Below are 20130 nucleotides of genomic sequence, written 5' to 3'. Positions count from 1 at the left end.
AGTGTATTAAACTTGTACCTATAAAATAAAAATTAAAAGTTGTGTTTATTCTTTTATGTCAGCAAGCAGATCTGATATCATTAGGAAAAGTTGTGTTGGCTTTGGCTTGCAACTCTTTGGCAGGAATTCAGCGAGAGAATTTACAGAAAGCCATGGAACTGGTGACAATCAACTACTCCTCTGACCTGAAGAATCTGATTTTGTAAGTTTTCATACATGATTCTGTGTGTATCATGATCATATGAGATAAGACAGCTTTTTCATAAAGACCTTTTAACAGTGATTATGTTTATTTTAATTTCCACTATTTAAAATCAGGCAAAACACAGTTAAGCAACTTGTAATTTATTTTTACTGCCAAGGATATATTTCTTAGAATAAATTTATAAATCAGTGTGTTTAAATCAGTTACTGATGTTTTAAACATTTTGCTAGAGGGCACCCTCTAAAGCTACATTGGTATGTACTAGCTATGTATGACCTCTTAAGTTTAAACTAATTAAAATTAAATAAAATTTAAAATTAACTTCTTCGGTTGTACTAACCACTTTTCAAGAGCTCAAAAGTCACACATAGCTCCTGACTAATACTGGACGGTGTAGACGTAGAACATTTTCATCATCTCAGAGAGTTCTGTTAGACAGTGCTGCTCAAGAGAGTGGTCGGTGTCTTTGGGACAGCTGGCCTGAGTAAGCCTCAGGGGAACTCATGATGTGCTCTATGGTCAGAACACCCATTCCAGACAGCATGTATGTAAAAGCCTCTGTGTTTCTACTCCAGTATTGTTGGACTCCAAGGAATCCTGTGTGCAGGGTTAAGTGAATTTGGCTTAAGAGAAACCCACTGTGGACTACTGTCACTATAGAAAGACTTCTTCCTGTTTAAGATACTTCTCATCACTCAAAGGAATTCCGGAGGGTGGGCAACGCTTATTACAAATTATTTTAGAGAACAGATGCTAGGAAGTCTCTTTTGAGATTTATCATCCTGTTATGTTCTAGAAGCAATTAGAGCTTATTGATCCTTTTTACTCTTTCTTTAGTTTCCAGCCGTTCCTTGTGATTTTTCTCGTGGCCCTGGATGATCCTTTTTCTTTTTGGACTAGCCTTGGGGTATGGCGTTGAGGGATGGAGGACGGGGCTGCCGCCTGTGCTTCGTTACACTGGCATGAGTGTCCTGTTTGTGACAGGGCACTTGCAGCCAGTGGTACCTGGTTCCTGCTTACAATCAAATAACATGGTTTTTCCTATAAGTGAAAATATTTCCTATAAGTGAAAAAATATATTTTCACAACGGTGATTCTTAGTTTTAGTTTGCAACACCTAGGATGTCTCTTATCTCAAGTTACAATCTCCAAAGTTTCCTTGTTAAAAAGAGAGTAAAGGATATAAATGTAACAAAGTTGGCCATACATTAATAATTATTGAAATTGGGTGATGGGTACATGGAGATTGAGTATATAATTTTCTCGTATAAATGATTGAAATTTTCCTTAATAAAAAGTGAATAAATAAGAAAGTCATACTTTAATACAATACTAATCAATAACTAAAATTTATAGTGCAGTAAACCATGTGTCAGGTACTTTTGAACTGTTGATATGAATTAATTCACTTAATTCTCCCAGTAACCCTATAAATTAAGTACCATTCTTAGCTCTATGTTAAAGATAGCAAAACTGAGGCCTAGAATGGTAACTTGCTTGTAAAACTTTAAGTATGAATAATTAGATGTAAATATGTCAGTAATTACAGATGAAGAGCTAAGATGTAGATTATCTACATGAATATAACTATTTATTTATTCAACGAAAGAATGTGTGCTATATGCCAGATGCTGAAGATGCTTTGAACAGATGCACAAAATTCCCATCTCCTGGAGCTTCCACCCTAATGGGGAGGAGTTAATGAACATGTGAACAAGTAAGATGTTTGCAGATAATGATAAGTCCTATGGAGAAAGTAAGACAAGTATAATCAGAAAGTGAAAGAATGGGAGGCTGCTTTAATGAGAGTGGTTAGGAAATGGCTCACCTATCAGAATGAGCAAATATATGTGATTAATAATAATTGTACTCTAGAAGGTAGCTCTTTGAAACACGTAATTGTTTTCTGCCTTAATTTTAACAAAAGAAGAAATTTAATTGGTATCTTCTGATGTGTGTTAGTGCATGAAGATTTCTCAGAAATAAATATACCATGACAGCTGGTAAATGAAGTCTCAGAGCTGAGGACACCTTCCTAAAAGCTGCGGCTTGTTTGATTGATCAAAATTGAAGACCCAGTTTTAGTTTCAAAAATTATTTTTGAGGAACAACAGAAAAATTTCCCCACTTAAACCACCCCCTATTTCACTTCTCCAAAAAAGTCTGTAACAGTCTTTTCACCTTACTGTTGTAAAGAAGGGTTTGAGAATGGAAATGGTAAGTGTAACCCTATTCAATTTTCCTTTCTCATTTTCATAATAGTAAAACTGTAGAAAAAGAGACACTTTTACAGTTTTCTCCATTGGCTCATAAGATTTTTCTAGAGAAAGAAATATAATTATTAAGTTTACAAATGAACTTGACTTGCATGAAAGAATGTTTTCAATACTGTGTGCACTGATACGATAACAGCACTGATAGCCACGTGCTTGTGGGTTATGTTGATTTTCTGATTGCATGTTTGGCATTCAAGTGATTCTTCTGTATGTTGGGTAGATACCTGTTGACTGACCAAAACAGGATGCGAAGTGTCAATGACATCATGCCCATGATTGGTGCTCGATTTTATACTCAATTGGATGCTGCTCAAATGAGAAATGATGTCATAGAGGAGGACCTTGCAAAGGTAAAGAGTGCATTGAAGAGCCCGTATACAGGCTTGTGTCTGTGTATACAAATAGATATAAAGCATAGAAATTATTACATGGAATATAGTGTATAGTTGGCTCAGATTGTTTGCAGATATTTTTGCCCTGACTTAATGCTTAATATTTTAATTTTTTATGTGCCATTTGTTCTTTTTGTTCATGGCCTTGCTACAGTGATACGACAAAATCTTGATTTTTTATTTAATGTGAATTACATTAACAGTTCTTAAAAATGGCCAGCTGCGTAATCTTGAGTGTTACTGCTGAGTGACATGGACACATTGTGTTTAAAAGTATAACCAAAAGGTTGGAATTTCAGGATCTGTTGCTTAAAGGTTATATTGGTGCAGGATACCAGTTTTTGTAAACTTTTACTGTTATATTCAGTTAGCTGGAACATTAATATTCTGTCTCTTTTTAAAATGTTTTATAGGAAGTTCAAAATGGAAGACTGTTTAGGCTTCTAGCAAAATTGGGAACAATCAATGAGAGGCCGGAGTAAGGATTTACAGTATTTTACAACACTTTTTCAATCAAGGGCATGATTTTGCATAGTAAAAATGAGTATACCTTATCCTTACTGGTTTTATTTGGAAAAAGAGAAAAATGCTCATGTGAAGTGACCTTAAGCCTATTGTTAGTCATTAGGGTGCTGTCTTTTAATTACAGCCTAGGCATGGTTGTCCTTAAGGATTTTGCACACATATGTACATAAAAAAATACACTGCGTTAGATCTCCAGTGTGGTTTGCACATGAGTGAACATTTTATGATGATCAGTACTACCTTTACCCTGCCTCCTTTCTGAACCCTGGTCAATTCAGTTTACCTGTTCAGACTAGGGATTTCAAAAATCTCTCATTGTTGTGTGTCTCTTACCTTCATTTAAAGCACATTATTTATAGCTGTCATATCAGTGACAGTGGAAAAGCATCACCATCTTACATTATTTGTCATTTAGTTCTGCCTGATTTGTAAGTTAATTTAATCATATGCTCAAGAAGGAAGCAGAATTAATGTTTGAACTGCATAACTGTCAAAGACAGGTAGAGCAGTGTTGGAGTTATTGGGACTGTAGTGTCACTTACAGTTCAGGAATGTCGCCTGTCATAGAGATAGATTAATGTCATTGCTTAACGGATTTTTTTGACCACAGAATTCAAGTCCACTTATCTTTCTTAAAAATTAAAAGACTCAATTAGTATTTTTCCTAATAATTTTTCTAAATGAAGAGAACATGACTCTGTGCTGAATTATTTTTTATACACTTCTGTTTCTCTTGGCATTTATCTCTTTATTTTTAAATGGATTCTTACAGTACTTTTTCTTGCTTTTGTTCACTGTTTAACTCAGCTAATGCTTTTGTCCTGTGGAAGATGCTTTGTCTTTCACAGTCCTTCCTGTGACTGAAAGCACACACTCCCGTAAATGTTAAGTCTTTATCCAGTGTTAATGTTATTATAAGATAAATCTAAATAGCTGCACCACATAGTAAATCATAACTATTTTTCTTTTGTGTTTTGTTTCACAGTTTTTGTTTTCATGACGTTAATGAGCATTTTACATAGAAAACTACTAAGCACATGAAAAAGTGTTTACTGCCAGTCCATTCCAAACTCTCTGCCAGAGTTATAAAACACCTTTCCATATGGTCAGAATTAGGTAACCTACCAACTGCTTTGTGCTCTCCCCCTCAGAGGCCCCTTTGGAGCCTCTGGCCCGTCCTATCTGGGCTGGTTGCGCTTTCAGCCTGCGCACATTCACACTTTAGAACTTCACTCATCCTGGGAGTTCATTGGCTCTCCCTTTATGTTGGATATCCTGCTTCCTGCTCGTTTCCTTGGTTTATCCTTTTTTGATTTAATGTAGCACGTCCTCCTGTAGCTTACTGAGAGAGGTGAGTTTTGGGGTTTTTGCAAGTTTGAAAATACCTTTATTCTACTTTCATACATTATTGAGTATAAAATTCTAGATTATCCTCAGAAAATTCTTTTTTGTTAATTAAGTCTTTTGAATAGATTATATATGGACACATTTTTTTTAAAGTGGAAAAGGGTTTACAGTAAAAATAATAAAATCTCTTTTATACCTGACATACCCAGTCTCTCCAGTTTCTCCCACCAACCTTTATTAGTTTCTTATAAATACTTCCTAGGGTTTTATTGTGTCTTCTCACTCCCCCCACCCAAACTCCCACCTACACCTGTTGATTATTAGTATCTGTAGATTGTAAACCATACAATTGCTTTTTTGTATATTGCTTCTTTTCTCATAATAATATATTTTAGAAATCATTTTGTTCAGTTATGTTTAGTGTGTCCCCAAACACTGTTGTCAGTGGTTTACAAAAATGACCTAACATAATCCTCATAACAACCCTGTGATGCGGGTACTGTTAGTGTTCCCAATTAACAGAGAATTGAGGCATAGAAAGGTAAATTCCTTGTCCAGGCTCACATAATTAGTAAGTATATGAGCCAGTTTTGAATCCAGGCATTATGGTTCCAGAGTCTGTGCTCTTAACCGAATATGCTGTTCTTCCTCATAATTTATGGCCATTGAACAGTCCACCCTGTGGATGCACTATTTCTCCAGTTCCGCACTGCTGGGCATGTGGGTATAAACATGCTGCAGGGACTGGCTGTGCTTCATGTTGTGTGTGCATAAAGGTAGGCCCGGTGGTGATTATTAGGTTAGTGGGAATGTCCCTGTAATTTGTCATCACAAAAGGGCTTATAATGCATGAGGGTCTTTCACCAACAATACTTTTTTTAAACTTGTAGATTTTTGCCAACTTCATAGGTGCAGTTTTATTTTGTTTTTATTCTTAATAGGCGTATTGCCTGTCTTTTATGACATCATTTGATTTGTGTCCTGTGTCAGTTCATTTCCTTTGCTCATTTTTATTTTCAGTTGAATTGTCTTTTTTTGAGTTATAGGAGCTAGAGAGACCCTTCATGATTTTTTTCTTTTAGGTGTTTTATTTTTCTTTTGACTCTTTTTTTTTTTCCATATTAAAATTTTTATATATAATTGGGATGTAGGAGGTAAGGTGTGAGTCCCAGAAGACTACCCAGTGATCCAAAAGCTATCTTATTGAATAGCCTAGCTTTCCTTCAATGGTTTAAGGCGGTATCTTTCACATCGTTTTAATTTTTGACATTTTAAAAAGTAGTAGTATTAGTTCTTTCTTAGGTCCATTTTATTTTGCTGTTGTTTTTGCTGTTTTCCTAAAACTGGTTAATATTCTGTATAAATTGTATAATCAGCTTGTTTTAGTTTTTTTAAAAAATCAATAAACCTGATGGTACCTTTACTGAGAGGATAACGTGTCAGGTTTATTAGTAAGTTTAAGGAGTATCTGTGTTTTGTATGTCAAGTTCTCTTAACCAAGATAGTGTCATGTCATTGCATTTGTTGACTTCTGCTTTCTTCAGGGTTTAAGTTGTTCTTTAGACAGTTACAGCACACCAAGCTTTATCCTTAGTATTTTTTCTTGTTGCTATTATAAATGGGAGTTTTTCCTTCATTCTGTCTTCTAGACTGCTTATCAATATATATGAAAATTATAAATTTCTATAAATTTTGTACCCTGTTACCTTACAGATTCTCTTGGGTTTCTTGGTATATAGTCATATTCAAATATTTTTAGTTATATTTCCTCCTTTTTAAATTCTATAACTTTAATTCCTCTTGAGTGGATTGTGTTAGCTAGTACTTCTAGTATTACATAGCTGACTAATAGTAATGATAGTTTTATTCAGAATTTGGGGTATTGATCTATTGTCTTTTAACTTACAGACAGGTTTAAAGCCTTTTTCTTTCCAAATCCTTCCCCTTCCCCCCATGCTTTTAGGGTCTTTATCACTTATGTTCATGAATTCATATATATGTCCCTTGGCGTGTGTAACTTCTTCTCTTTCTGGAATTCCTATTGTTCAGGTGTTAGACTTTATAACTGATTTTCTAATATTCTCTTCTATTTTTTGTATCATATCTTTTTGTTCTGCTTGGTAGGCAGTTATCTTGACTTACTTTGTTTAAAATTAAAGGTTTTTCTAATCCTTGAATTTTTAAATTTCTGATACCATATTTCTAATTTTCAAGAACTTTCTGCTCTCTCTGAGGCTGTCAGAGATTTTTGGTTTTAAGTTTTGTTCTGTTCCCTTCACTATTTCATAGGAAACAAGAATTTGCTTTGTTTTGTTTTGTTTTCCCAAAGCATTTCTGATGCTTGACTGTCCCTTTGTATTAAAAATGAGGCCCTGAAAAGCTACTGGGAAGCTCCTTTTGTGGGCAGGAATTGTGACCCAGCAGAATGTGTGGTAAACAGTGTGATGCTGTGAGGTATGGTTTTACTTGTTTCTGGTACACTCCCAAACGTCAGTATTTCTGTTGGGCAGGCCAGCAGCTCCAGAAAAGAATCCTCCAACCTTCTCTCCATAGTATAAACCCCATAAGCCAAGCTTTGGGAAGCTAAGGAGGGGAAAAGTGTAGGTTGAATAGTCTCGCCCACTGCTCCTCAGCTCCTGCGTTGCCTGGCATACCAGAGGCTGGAGATTCTTCTGTTTGCCCTGTCTAGAAAGATTTCTTGTGGGGGCAGGGATGAAAAGTGAGTTATCTGTTTGCTGTGTATGGAACTTTTTATCACTCTGCTGTTTCCAGCGTCAGTTCACTCTGGCACTTTTAGTGATATGTAATGACGTCAGTCCCTGGGCCTCACTGTTCTGGCTGACTTCTTGTGATCTCTCCTCTTCACACCCCTCTTGAGCATTAGAGTTCAGTTTTGTTCAGTTCTGCTAAGTCATACCTGTCTGCTTTCTACCTTCCAAATTTCTGTGACAGTTTTTTTGTTTGCTGTTGTTGCTTCTGATCCCTTTGTCCTTGTGTGTTTATACCCTTTTAAAGATATTTATTGTTGATTTGGTGAGGGCTTGAAAGGGAGCAGAGGTAAATGGGTGTGTTGAATCAATTTTAATTGGAAGTCCCTGGAATGATGTTTGCAAAGCATGCATGTAAGTGTGTTTAACCATGTGGTGGGGTCCCCCCTTGTTCTTAGAATGCAGACTAATGTTTTAACGTGACCAAGGCTGCATAGTCTGACTTCTTTCTTATTCTTGCTTCAGATCTGCCTTTTTTTTCCTTTTAATTTTCTCCTCCTTGCCCTTACTCTCTAACCCTCTCTTTGTGTACTCCTTTTTTCTCTTAAGTCTTTTCTCACCCATCCCCATTCAACCACACTGACCTTTCTTTATGTTTCCTCAGTGCTCCATACTGTGTCTTTTGCATTATTGATCGTTGCTGTCTGTACTATATCTGTTTTTCTTAATCAAATTATTTAGATGCAGTTACAACTTTCTTTGGTTATTTGAATGTCTGTTTTCCCTACTAGACCATAAGTGTCAAAGGTCACTGAAATCAAACCTGGTAATCTGGTCAGTTCTCAATTTTTTGCAATACACTTTCATGTGAGACTAGGAAACCAGTAACCACATGCCTCACTACCTCTGCTCCTAACCTGAGGGGAGGAGGGAGGAAAGATAGTCTGTTTAACCAAATTCTTACCTAAAGTATCTTTTATAACCTAAGGATATCTAAACCCATTTCTTTCTTCCCCATTTTATCTAATGGTAGGAGCTTAAATAAGGAAGTGATTCTAAAATAGGGGTGTATAAGGGGTGATACCCTTGAGAATTGGAAGCTGGTATTCATATACTTGAATGTTAAGTGAGATTTTTAACATATAAGTCTGGGCAATATGATCATGAAGTATGGAAAAATATTTTAGCCTTCCTATAACTTTCGGAGGCTTAAAAAGAACTACACAGAACCCCTTTATTTATTGGAGAAAATAAAGTAAAGCTAGTTTTGAGTCTGAAGAATAAACATACAGCCATGTGGCATATAGCGTGAGTTACTGAGGTAAAGTATTACCTTCTCCAGGTTTCAGAAGGATCCTACCTGGTCAGAGACTGGAGACCGTTATCTGTTGAAACTCTTTCGGGATCATCTTTTTCATCAAGTGACAGAAGCAGGTGCTCCTTGGATTGACCTCAGTCATATCATTTCTTGTCTTAACAAGGTAATTTGTATCTGTATTTTTAAGACATAATGCTATCTATAGTTTGTACAGTTGCATTTCCTACTAGTACTGACTTAAGAAATTAAATGCACTCTACTATAGTCTGTAAGACATTTTATTAAGTTTTAGATGTCTGTACTTAATTTTTAGAACAGGATTTTTTTAACACCTAAATGTATAACATTTTTCATTGTGGATCTTTTTATTGTGGTAATGTCACAAAATGACCGCCTCTCCAGCCCCATTACACTGTATTTTATTTACATGTTACTTTGTTATACCAAATAAAACAATGAGTGGGAAAACGGCAAAATAATTCTTTCTGTGTTTAAGTATTTTTAAAATGTTGAATTCCTTTCTTCTAAGTCATTCTGAGTCATGTTGACTGTCCTGCATGTTAAAAGTTCACTTGCTGTTGACCGCGGGGATACTAATCCAGTATTACAATCGTAAAAGCACAGTGCTGGGAATGTCAGTAGACCCAGCTGGTATCAATGGGGAATTAGGTGAAACATGTATAATGTACTTGAGAGGCGAACTTTGTGTTTCTGAAAGGGCTGAAAGCTGTGTAATTTACAGAGGAAAGAAGAAATCCATTTTCCTTATGGGTTGCTTAGAATTACAGAGCTTAGCAATGGGTCTCCAGAAGTCAATCCTAGCCTTTGTATAGGTTTATATCTAAGTCAGGGGTTGACAAACTGTGGCCCATGGACCAGATCCATCTGATGACCTGTTTTTGCATAGTCTGCACACTAAAAATAGTTTTTGCATTTATAAAAGATTGTTAAAACAAACTAAGAAGGGATATGTGACAGAGACTGTATGTGGCCCTGAAATTTAAAGCATTTACTAATGGACCTTTACAGAAAACACTTGCTGTCTCCTGGTCTCAGCTGTCCCTAAATGACAAGCACTAGGAGAGAAAAATACCTGCTGTCACATGAGTTAGAACTGTTAACATATGAGAGGGGACCCCCCCCAAAAGTGGACTTTATTTGTAAAAATATGTGTTTATTCATACATGTTTAAACTTCAGTCACCTTCAAAGTGCTTTCCATTTGATGCATTACATCTGTTGAGATGTTTTCTCCACTGCTCAGAACAGTTTTTGAACTCGTCAATTTTGATACCTTTTTAGTGCTTCTGCCATTTTTTCTTTCACCTCTTCCACACTGGCAAAATGTTTCCCTTTGAGGACTTTTTCTCATCCCGGGCAACAAAAAAAATGTCTCTGGCGGAGAGATCAGGTGAAGGGAGGGGGTGACAGGGATCATGCCATTTTTGGTCAAAAACTACTGAACACCTCAGTGAGGTACAGACAAGTGTACTCATAAATCGCCCATCATGAAATGGGCAAACAGGTTGAAAGAGGCTTCAAAAAAAATTCACTGAAGCCGAACGCAGCCTCTCACGTCAGCTGCTACACTGATACAGATGGGTTCCCAGAACACTCACCTAATGGAGGAAGCTTGTGCTACAAGGGGCCCACCCTCCAGTAGATAATCCAGGTTTCGGGGGGTACCTCCCACATACAGTGTGTTATCCCTCCAGGGAATCTACAATGGTGTTTTGTTTTTAAACACTGCTTTGTCTTTTTAAACCTTAAAACTCTTCAGAGAGTATTATCAATTACCTACAATAAGACAAAATAAAATTGTATGTACCATTGAACTAATCCAGTATGATTTATATATTCATTTGCCCTTTTCCCTCAGTGGGAAAACATTTTTCTTGAGCAATGAGTGGAGAAGAATTCTACCAGATTTTTAAAAAAGGTATTCATAATATCAAAGCACCGGTAACTAAAACTGTATGAAACTAACTAACTAAATAAATAAGCAAGCAAGCAAGCTGTAACTAGTATAAACACTGACACATAGATCTGATGGAATAAGGTTGGACCAGATAATCATAAGAATAATTTTTTTATTATTATTGATTGATTGGGTGATTTTTAGAGAGAGAAACATTGATTTGTTGTTACACTTATTTATGCATTCATTGGTTAATTCTTGTATGTGCCCTGACTGGGGATTGAATCTGCAACCTTACCCTATCTGGACGACGCTCTAACCAATTGAGCTACTGAGCCAGTGCAGGAGAACATTTTTTAATGAATATTAGGATAATTGAAAATTTGAAGAGTCCTGGCTGGTGTGGCACAGTGGATTGAGCGCCAGATTGCGAAGTAGGGGGTCGCTGGTTCGATTCCCAGTCAGGGCACATGCCTGGGTTGTGGGCCAGGTCCCCAGTGTGGGGTGCATGAGAGGCAGCCACACACTGATATTTTTTTTTCTCTCTTTCTTTCTCCCTCCCTTCCCTTCTCTCTAAAAACTAAATAAAGTCTTTTTAAAAAAAAATTAAAAAAGAAAAGATAATTCTATTTCATTTTATAAAATAATGAGTAGTAAATAAGATCTACCCCAAATCTGAAAGTGTGACAATTTTTAAAATTTGGTAAAGAGACTAATAAATTGAAAAGGAGAAATCGCCATATTGATGATATAAAAATCAAAATTTAACATAGCTTATTTTGGTGAAAATAATGAGTGAAATTAACTGGAAAGTGATTTGAGAGTTTGAGTTTTCAGATTAAGTTTTAAATATATTTTAATGAATTAATTAATGAAAAAAGGAAAAATGAATATTGAAAACTAAGAAAAATAAAATGACCATTACAAGGTAAGTTAGTTAATGGACTAAGGATTAGTATTTACACTATAGGGACTTTATTAAAATACTACTGCCGAACGCTTACAGATCAGTGGGTGAAGACCATGAACTGGCATGCACCCCAGTGGAAATAACAGAAGTAAATGTGTGAAAGCATTTGGTAATGGAATAACATTGTAAACTAAAACAGCAAGGCATTATTTGATGTAGAGTTGCTGCTAAATTGATACAACTTATAAATCAGTGGTGTCTGATATCTTTGGGAAAGCAGTTTGTATAAACTGTAAAATTACTCATTTTCTGATTCAGTATACTTTTAAGTCTCCTAAGGAAGTGATTTTATGGAAAAAATTAAATATGTGAATATGTTAATTGCATTGTAATTCATGAAACAAAAAATGGGGGATGTTGGGGGAATAATTAAATTATGGAATATAATACAATCAAATAGAAAAAGCATGAAAGATAGGGAGAAACATAGGGCAGTATTTGTGTAAAAGCATCTGAACTGAAAAGTGTGTGCCTGCTGATTAGTGATATGAAATATTTATGTATCTCTAGAAGTGAATTTGATAAAAATTTTCAGTTGTTTACAATCATTGCAAATGTCCTAAAATAGATAAAGTAGATAATCTTCTACATGCTGTCAACTCTCCATATTTTATGTATCTGTTTCAGTTAGATGCTGGTGTGCCAGAAAAAATAAGCCTCATTTCCAGAGACGAGAAGAGTGTACTTGTGGTGACTTACAGTGATTTAAAGCGCTGCTTTGAAAATACTTTTCAAGAACTGATTGCAGCTGCCAATGGTCAGTTGTAGTATTTGCTAACAGCACGCAGGACATGGCTGAGGAACTTAACCAATAGTGAATTGCACTACAGCTGAACTGTTTTCATCATCTCATTTCATATCTGGGAAACAAACAGAAGATGAACAAAGCTGCTTGCATTTCAGTCAGGTACACTGTTGGCTTGAAAGGAAGAATGTTTCAATCATCCTAGAGCTGTGGCTGCCGTTGGGGCCATATCTGTGAAGAATTTATTTTAGATTAAGGAATACAGTTAGGCAAATGATATTCCAGCTTTGGTTTTTTCCATTTGTATCTGCACTAATTTTAATTTTTTTAAGACTTTTTTCTGATCTTCGAACTTCTGCCACATTGTACACTTATTTAGGGAATCTATTTGCAAGGACATTTTTGGGAAATGATGTTGGGCAGCGGTTTTGTCACTGAGGGTTGCAGAATTTGCTCTTTCAGGGATGGGTTGCCCTTTATAATGTAATGGACCAGGTAAATAATTTCATAGGAGTCCAGTATAGCTCATAATTCTTGAAAGGGTATTGTATGCAAGCTCTGTATGCCACCCACTGGTTAGTTCAGACTGAGATTGGGGTGTGGGGGGTGTTTTGTTTTTAAAAACACATGAGGAGAAATACCAGTGAATTGTTAGATATGAATTTCTCTATTATTTGATTTAAGTCCTTTCTGTAAGGATTGGATAAACAGTAACGGAAGGAGCATATGGAGCTTTTGCTCCAAATTCAACCAGAGCCTTGTGTGAAAAAGGTGTTTCCCTGCTAGTCAGATACATTTACATTTATGCAGTCTTTTTTAAGTAGAAAAGCATTATATTGTGTTAAAGACCTGAAGTTCTGGAGTATATTGCTTTAGCTTCTTTCCAGTTTGCTTTTTTTTTTTTGTATAAAGTTCTGTTCTTTGAACTACAGCTTTATTATGGTACTTTACACTGGATACAGACACAGAGACACACTGTTCAGAAGATGAACTAAACACAGCAGTGGTCTGGCATCAAGAGCTTTCTGAATTACAACCTGAATCTGGAGGGATAACAATCTGCTGTGCCTTTGCAGTCACTGCTTAGCCCAAAGTAATAGTACTTTTGATAATAACTATGTGGGATATTCCTGAATAAGTCAATCTCAAAAGTTTGGAATTTTCTTCCTCTTACCTTTCTTAATATTTAGACGTGCAGTTGTCGCCAAACTTGGGTATTCATGGAATTTCTAGTTAATGAAATACTTATACTTTGATACCGAAGACTGCCAAATACATAGAATTTTCTTAAAAAACAGTAATGAAGACTATACCCTTTCCTAGCACTGAATGTTTTACTAGCACTGGGTGCTCACCATGCAACTATGAAGAAAATGTGGAAACTCAAGAGATCAGGAAGGTTTCCAAGCACTTGCAACTGATGTTATGGTCTTCAATTTTAATAATTACACATATTTGTAGTTTTCAGAGAAGTTTTTAATATTTCTCTGTCCACTTTTTATAAGCTTTAAAATGATTTTCTCTGCCTTGAGATTTGGATCAAGAAAAAGCACCTCTCTTCACCTGAAAGCTTTGAAGACTAGAGACACGCTTCTCATGTTGTAAGGAGTGCATTTGAGTCCACGTGTGGTAGCATCAGTTGTGAAAAAGAAAATCAGTGATTGCATTTGATCTGGACGGATTTTAAAAGAACATAATGTTCACTATTCAAAGGATAATTAACATTTGCCACCATGATGTTCTTTTATGTAAAAGGAACAGGAACTCGGAGACATTAACATGCAAAAGTCTTTTATCATTAGCTCATGTATTTGAGGAAGAGCAGCTGTCTTTTTATATGTTTTTTGACAAATCATATTGTAATTCTTTTGTACAAAAAAGAACTACTTGTATTCTAGAAGAAATATGAAATGCTTAATTTATAAGCGGGCTGGAGATCTTTTCCAATATTGTTTTCTTTGAAAATGAAAGGGGATCATCTATTTTAGTTTTGGGGTCTGGGAACTTTTTGAAAATTTAATTTGTGGACCAATGTTTTACAAACGCTAAGGAAGGGCAGGGGTAAATTAGGGCTTGAATTTCTCATTCTGTATCGACCAGCAAACTTCCCTCTGCAAGGCAGGTTCAATCACAAACCCAAGAATGTTTGTGTCATAAATGCTAGTTTGCTTCAGCCCCTAGTAACCTCAGGACTTGGTTTGAATATAAAAGGTAGACAGCTGATATGTTTTCATGAGTAAATATCATCAGCCTGAAAACAGTTGGTGTCAGGTAATAACATATTTTTTTAAAGCCTTGTTTTGTATTTATTTTTCATTCAGTTTTTACTGGGAATGGTTTTCAATAGAACTCTTCTGCTTAGGTGTTTTTTGGGGGAGCCCTCTTTTCCATAGTGTAATTCCATTTAAGAGGTTGTCTAAAGGTTAAGTCTTTTCAATTAATACGAAGATTATAATATCTGAAAAAAGTCAAAGGATATAAACTTTCCATACCTTCCTGTTACGATGGATACAAAGCACAGAAAGGACAACCCTTGAAATCATGTAGCATCGGGCCATTTCAATTTTTTGTACCTATTTGAAGTTCTGTTAGTGTATTTACTTCATTGTAAATATTTTTGAGGGTACCTTTGTATTTTGCTTTTGGCCTTGGTTCTGTGATTGGGATGTCAACAACTTCCCTGAAAAGCACCAGTATGTTAAGTTCTAATGTCATGATCCCAATATGAGTTATTCATCCTTAATCCTGTTTTCAGTCTCTATGTGTACAGCAGTATTTTTAATAAAGAATTACAGAGAGAAACTTGTCTTTTTTTTATTTAAAAAGATGATTTGTTGAATGATAGGAATTTAAAAGGGTATTTATTTCCTGTGTGTCTTGAAGGAATTTTTGGTCTTTGGATGAAATGGTGGCAGATTTATTGATTTATCAAATATTTATTAAATGCCTTCTGGGGTGTGTTCTAGGCACTAAACATGCAAAGATGAATACTTGTTATTCACAAAATGTATTGTTGTGCCCAAACATGTCTATGTACTACATGGCTTATGGTGAAGTTTAGGAAAGAAGACCTACTGTGTGAAAGGATGGGAATGATACATAACTAGTCTTTCCAGTACTTAATTTACTGTATAGGTCAAGGGTGTCTCTCCCCCCAAATCTTTCAGAAGCATTATTCAGAAGGATAGATAAAGAAAATATGGTAAAAAGTAACATTTGTTGGATCTGGGTGCTCAGTGTTTATTGTGGGTTTTCTTTTTTTTCTGTATGTTTGAAATGAAGAGTTGAAAAAATACAGAATGCAAAGTGATGAGAGACTTCAGGCATAGGTGCAGAGTAACTAGAATAATGAAGGAGAGGTTATTTTCAGCTGAAGGAACTGGTGAGTTTTTAGGAATTCCAAGAAGGAAGAGATTAAGTGCAGAAGGTGTTTTATGTAGATGTATCTTGAAAAAAATCCATGGAATCAGATACAAATTAAAATTGACCATTGTGTGTTCATGGGGAAGAAGGGAAACTAGTCTGCCTAGAATTGAGGATGTATTTAGGGATCTTTAAGGTTTAAATTTCTTAGGAGAAAACATTAAAAATACTGTTAATGTTAGGCCAGTGTTACATCTGATACACTCTGGCAAGTGGAGATACAAACACTTTATTGTTTTCATCTTCTGAGAAACCAGTGGCTTTTTTTCCTTCCACCGTTAGCAAGTAGACAGTTAGGGACACATCCATAAAATATCCTTCTACATAAATGCGGTGGGAGGAGAGGCAAGGAAAGAGAATTTAAAATTGCATGTCCTTAGTTATTTCAAACAGAATGCATAGTGGTTAAGAAACAAGCTTGCAAGAACAAGATACCTGAGTTCAACTGTTGGCTCTACCACCTAGAGCTCTGTGAGCTTGCGTAAGCCACTTGCCCACTCAGTGCCACAGTTGGATTTGTTGAGATTCACTCATTCATTAAATATTTATTGAGTGCTTATTATATGTCAGGCATTGTTCTAGGAACCCACCAAGCAACTTTTGACTACTGCAGACAAAAATTGCTACTTTTACAGAACTCTTATTCTAGCAGGAAGAAGACAAAGTATATAGTACATTAAGAAGAACTAATGGTTACAGAAAGAAAAGAAAGTAAAGGATGTGGATGGGGGTGCCCGATTTAGCAAATATAAATATAGAAACCGAAGTTGAGTTTGAGTTTTAGATAAACAATTTTTTTTAGCATAAGTATGTCTCACATATTGCATGGGGCATAGTTATGTTAAAAACTCATCATCCTGTTTAGTCTTGCAACTGTAGATGGGGGGAATGTGGTGATAGTGATAGAATTTCAAATGGGAGGGCATATGTGGTAGGCTCACTGAGAAGCACTTGAAGCGCATGAGCCAGCAGCCATGCAGGTATCAAAGGGGAAGAGCTCCAGGTCCGGAAGTATGCCAGGAGTATTTGAAGGGTGACAGGAAGGCCATGTGGCTAGAGTCCAGTGAGTCAGAAATGAAGATAGAGGTAATGAGGGTAGTTCCTGGGAGATCATTTTAAGACCATTTTGTCTTTTACTCCCAGGGAAAGGGGAAGCTGCAGGAGGATTTGGAGCAGAATAGCGTGATAGGACATTCAAAAAGGATCACTTTGGCTTCTGGTTAGCAAGCTCTTGTATTATTTCAAGTGAAAGATGGTGGGGATTTGGGTAGGGTGACAGCAGTAGCGGTGGTGTGAAGTGAATGGATTCTGATTCTATGGAGAGCCCACTGGATGTCCTGATTTATTAGGTGTGGAGGAAGAAAGGAAGAGGGAAGTCAAAATGACAAGATTTTGGTTCACAACTGACAGGATAGAGGAAGTACTGAATTGATAGAGACTGTTGTAGAAACAAAGGGTTTGAGGGGGTGGGGGATAGGGAGGATGGGGACGTGAGGAAAGACAATTAGGAGCTTGGTCTGGGGCCTGTTAAGTTTGAGATGTTTAGTACACATTTGTTCTGGTTTGGTAATCACCTCCAAATTTAATGGCAAAAAAACAACTATTTTATTATCCTCAGGGATTCTGTGGGTCAGTAGTTTGGGCAGGGCACAGCTGGATGGCTTCTCTATTTTACTATGTTTGGGGCCTCAGCTGGGAAATCATCTGATCTAGCACCTGAACTGAATTCCTTGAGGGCTGGCCCAGCTGGGGGCTGTCAGTGGAAGTACCTACTATGGCCTCTTCATGTGGCTTAGACTCATCCACCCATGGGCACTGGGTCTCTTAGTGGGAGCTCTCAGAGAATGAGTGTACCAAAAGACACTGGAAAATGCATGATTTTTTTTTTTAATCCTCACCCAAGGACATCCCTATTGATTTTAGAGGAGAAGGGAGGGAGAGAAACATCAGTTGCCTATTGTATGTGCCCCAACCAGGACCAAACCTGCAACCTACACGTGTTCCTTGAGTGGGAATTGAAACCACAGCCTTTCGGTTTATGGGGTGACACTCCAGCCAACTGGGCCACACCTTCCAGGGCACGTGCTTTTTTTTTTTTTTTTTTTTGACTAGGCTTCTGCATTACGTAGTGTCCCTTCTGCCACATTCTGTTGATTGAAAGTGAGTCGTAAAGCCAGCTCTGATTCTGGGGAGGAGGAGTTTAACGGGGAAGTGGCAAGCGCACATTGCCAAAGGTCACGTGGGATTCGGGAGATGTTGTTCAGATCTCTGGGAAAACAGCCTGCCACGGCATCCAGAAGAGATGCCAGTGTAGCACTTGCATACACATGGCTTTGGAGTTTAGAGCTGAGATCTAGCTCACACGTGTAATTTATAAGTCATGGACATACAGTTATGTAAAGCCCTGAGACTGGTCGAGATGGTGAAAGGAGTTAGTGTAGACCAAGAAAAGGTCCAAGGGCAGAGCTCTGGGGTAACTGGAACAATGTTCAAAGGTCAGGGAAGAGAAAACCTGTAAGAGAGACATCAATGACCAGTGAGTTAGGGTAAAAACACCCCGTATGATGTCTTGGGATCAAAGTAAAAATGTGTCAAGTTGTTGATGGGTCAAGAAAGATTGTGACTGAAAATGGGCCATTAGGTTGAGCAGTCTGGAGGCCACCGATAACCTGGTGGAGCAGTTTCAGTGAGTGTGACGGCAACCACTGGTCTCCAGGAGGTTTAAAGTGCCTGGGTGGGGAGGGATTAGAAACAAGGAGTATAACCAGTTCTTTCAAGTAGTATTGCTGTGAAGAGGAATAGAGAAATGAGGTGGCTGCTGGAGGGGAAAGTATAGATGTACAGTTTTTGTTCTGAAGATAAAGAGATGATTCAGTGGGAAAGGGAAACTGGAGGGGTGAGGGAGGGGTGAATTGCTGGAGCAATGCCCTTGTGTGGATGAGGAGAGTAAAAAGGGGTCAAGTGCCCCAGTAGTGTTTTGAGTTGGCTGTCCAGCAGGGAAGGCGGAGTAGAGTATGAGCACAGATGCTGTAGGAGGGTAGGTGTGATGGTGGGATTTTGAAGTTCTCCTTTGATTAGTTCAATTTTCCCATTGACATGAAAGCTTTGCTAGTCCAAGGGGAGACCCCCCAAAATAGAATTTATTTATAAAAAATTGTGTATGTATTCTTATATGTTCAAACTCCAGTCACTTTCAGAGTACTCTCCATTTGATGCAATTCACCTATCGAGACATTTTTTCCACTGCTCAAAGCAGTTTTTGAACACATTGATTTTGATGCCTTTAAGTGCTTCTGCCATTTTTTGTTTTACCTCTTCCACATCAGCAGAACATTTCCCTTTGAGGACTCTCCTCATCCGGGGAAACAAAGTCACGCGGGGCAAGATTGGGTGAATAGAGAGGGTGGGGCACAGAGGTCATGCTGTTTGGGGTCAAAAACTGCTGAACACTCAGCATGGTGTGGGCAGGTGCGCTCGTAAATCACCTGTGAAATGGGTGAACGTGTTGCAAGAGTCTTTAAAAACAATTCACTGAAGCCAAACACAGCCTCTCACAACAGCACCAGCTGGTGCATCAGATAGGTTCCTAGAACACTCACCTAGTGGGGAGGCCTGTACTACAAGGGCCCACCCTCCAGGAGATAATTCTGGGTTTTTATGGGTCACCCCCCATTGTACTTATTACATTGGATGGCTTCGAAAATTGAGTTTTTCCTTCTAAAGCACTTAGAATAGCTGCTGGCACATAAAGTTAATATTTTTTTTTAGTCTGAGATTAAACTCCTACTCCTTTTAAAATGGGAATTTTAAGATAATTTTTATTGAAGAACAGCATACACAAATTTGCAAATAAGCATATAGCTCAAAGAATTATCACAAAGTAAACACTCGGCTCAAGAAATAGAACGCTAGTGGCATCTACTTGGATTTTGGGTTGTTTGCTTTTTTCTTTCTTAAATATCTTCAGCTCAAAAAAATAGAAAGCTAGTCATCCTTGTGTTGGAACCCAAGATGTTTTTGAAAAATTTCCTGGCCTGTGAAATCCCAAAGTCTGTTAGTACATTTAACACCAAGGACTCCAATAAACCTCACCGGGCCAGCCTTCTGCTGTAGGAAATTTTAAAAAATCAATTCCCAAATGAACTGTTAAGTTTCCAGAGTCATGAGAAAATTTCTAAACTATGACATGAGACCAATTCCTAGAGCATTCTTCAAATCATTGGCCTAGATGAGTGACTTTACTCTTATGTTATGAAAGCCACCGATATTTTTAAAGACTTAGATTTTTGAAGATAAAATGCCTC

The 20130-nt window shown here is 37.1% G+C and overlaps 1 protein-coding gene across 9 annotated transcripts in view; it reads left to right on the top strand.

The window, feature by feature from the left end:
- Positions 1 to 15201, top strand: part of PAN3 (poly(A) specific ribonuclease subunit PAN3) — a 148394-nt gene extending 133193 nt beyond the window's left edge. For 6 of the 9 annotated variants that reach the window (XM_053920737.2, XM_053920736.2, XM_053920738.2 and 3 more), the window contains 5 exons: positions 63 to 202; positions 2702 to 2831; positions 3287 to 3351; positions 8796 to 8934; positions 12286 to 15201. In XM_053920737.2, the coding sequence (XP_053776712.1) occupies positions 63 to 202; positions 2702 to 2831; positions 3287 to 3351; positions 8796 to 8934; positions 12286 to 12426 (615 nt within the window). In that variant the 3' untranslated portion in view covers positions 12427 to 15201. Of the gene's footprint in view, positions 1 to 62; positions 203 to 1042; positions 1113 to 2701; positions 2832 to 3286; positions 3352 to 8795; positions 8935 to 12285 lie in introns of those variants that run through there. The other 3 variants (XR_008426421.2, XR_008426420.2, XM_053920740.2) reach the window with 3 other exon arrangements.
- Positions 15202 to 20130: the final 4929 nt, after the last annotated feature.

Source organism: Desmodus rotundus, chromosome 3 (assembly GCF_022682495.2).
Source record: "Desmodus rotundus isolate HL8 chromosome 3, HLdesRot8A.1, whole genome shotgun sequence".
Taxonomy (NCBI): Eukaryota; Metazoa; Chordata; class Mammalia; order Chiroptera; family Phyllostomidae; genus Desmodus; species Desmodus rotundus.
This window is presented reverse-complemented; position numbering and strand designations above follow the sequence as displayed.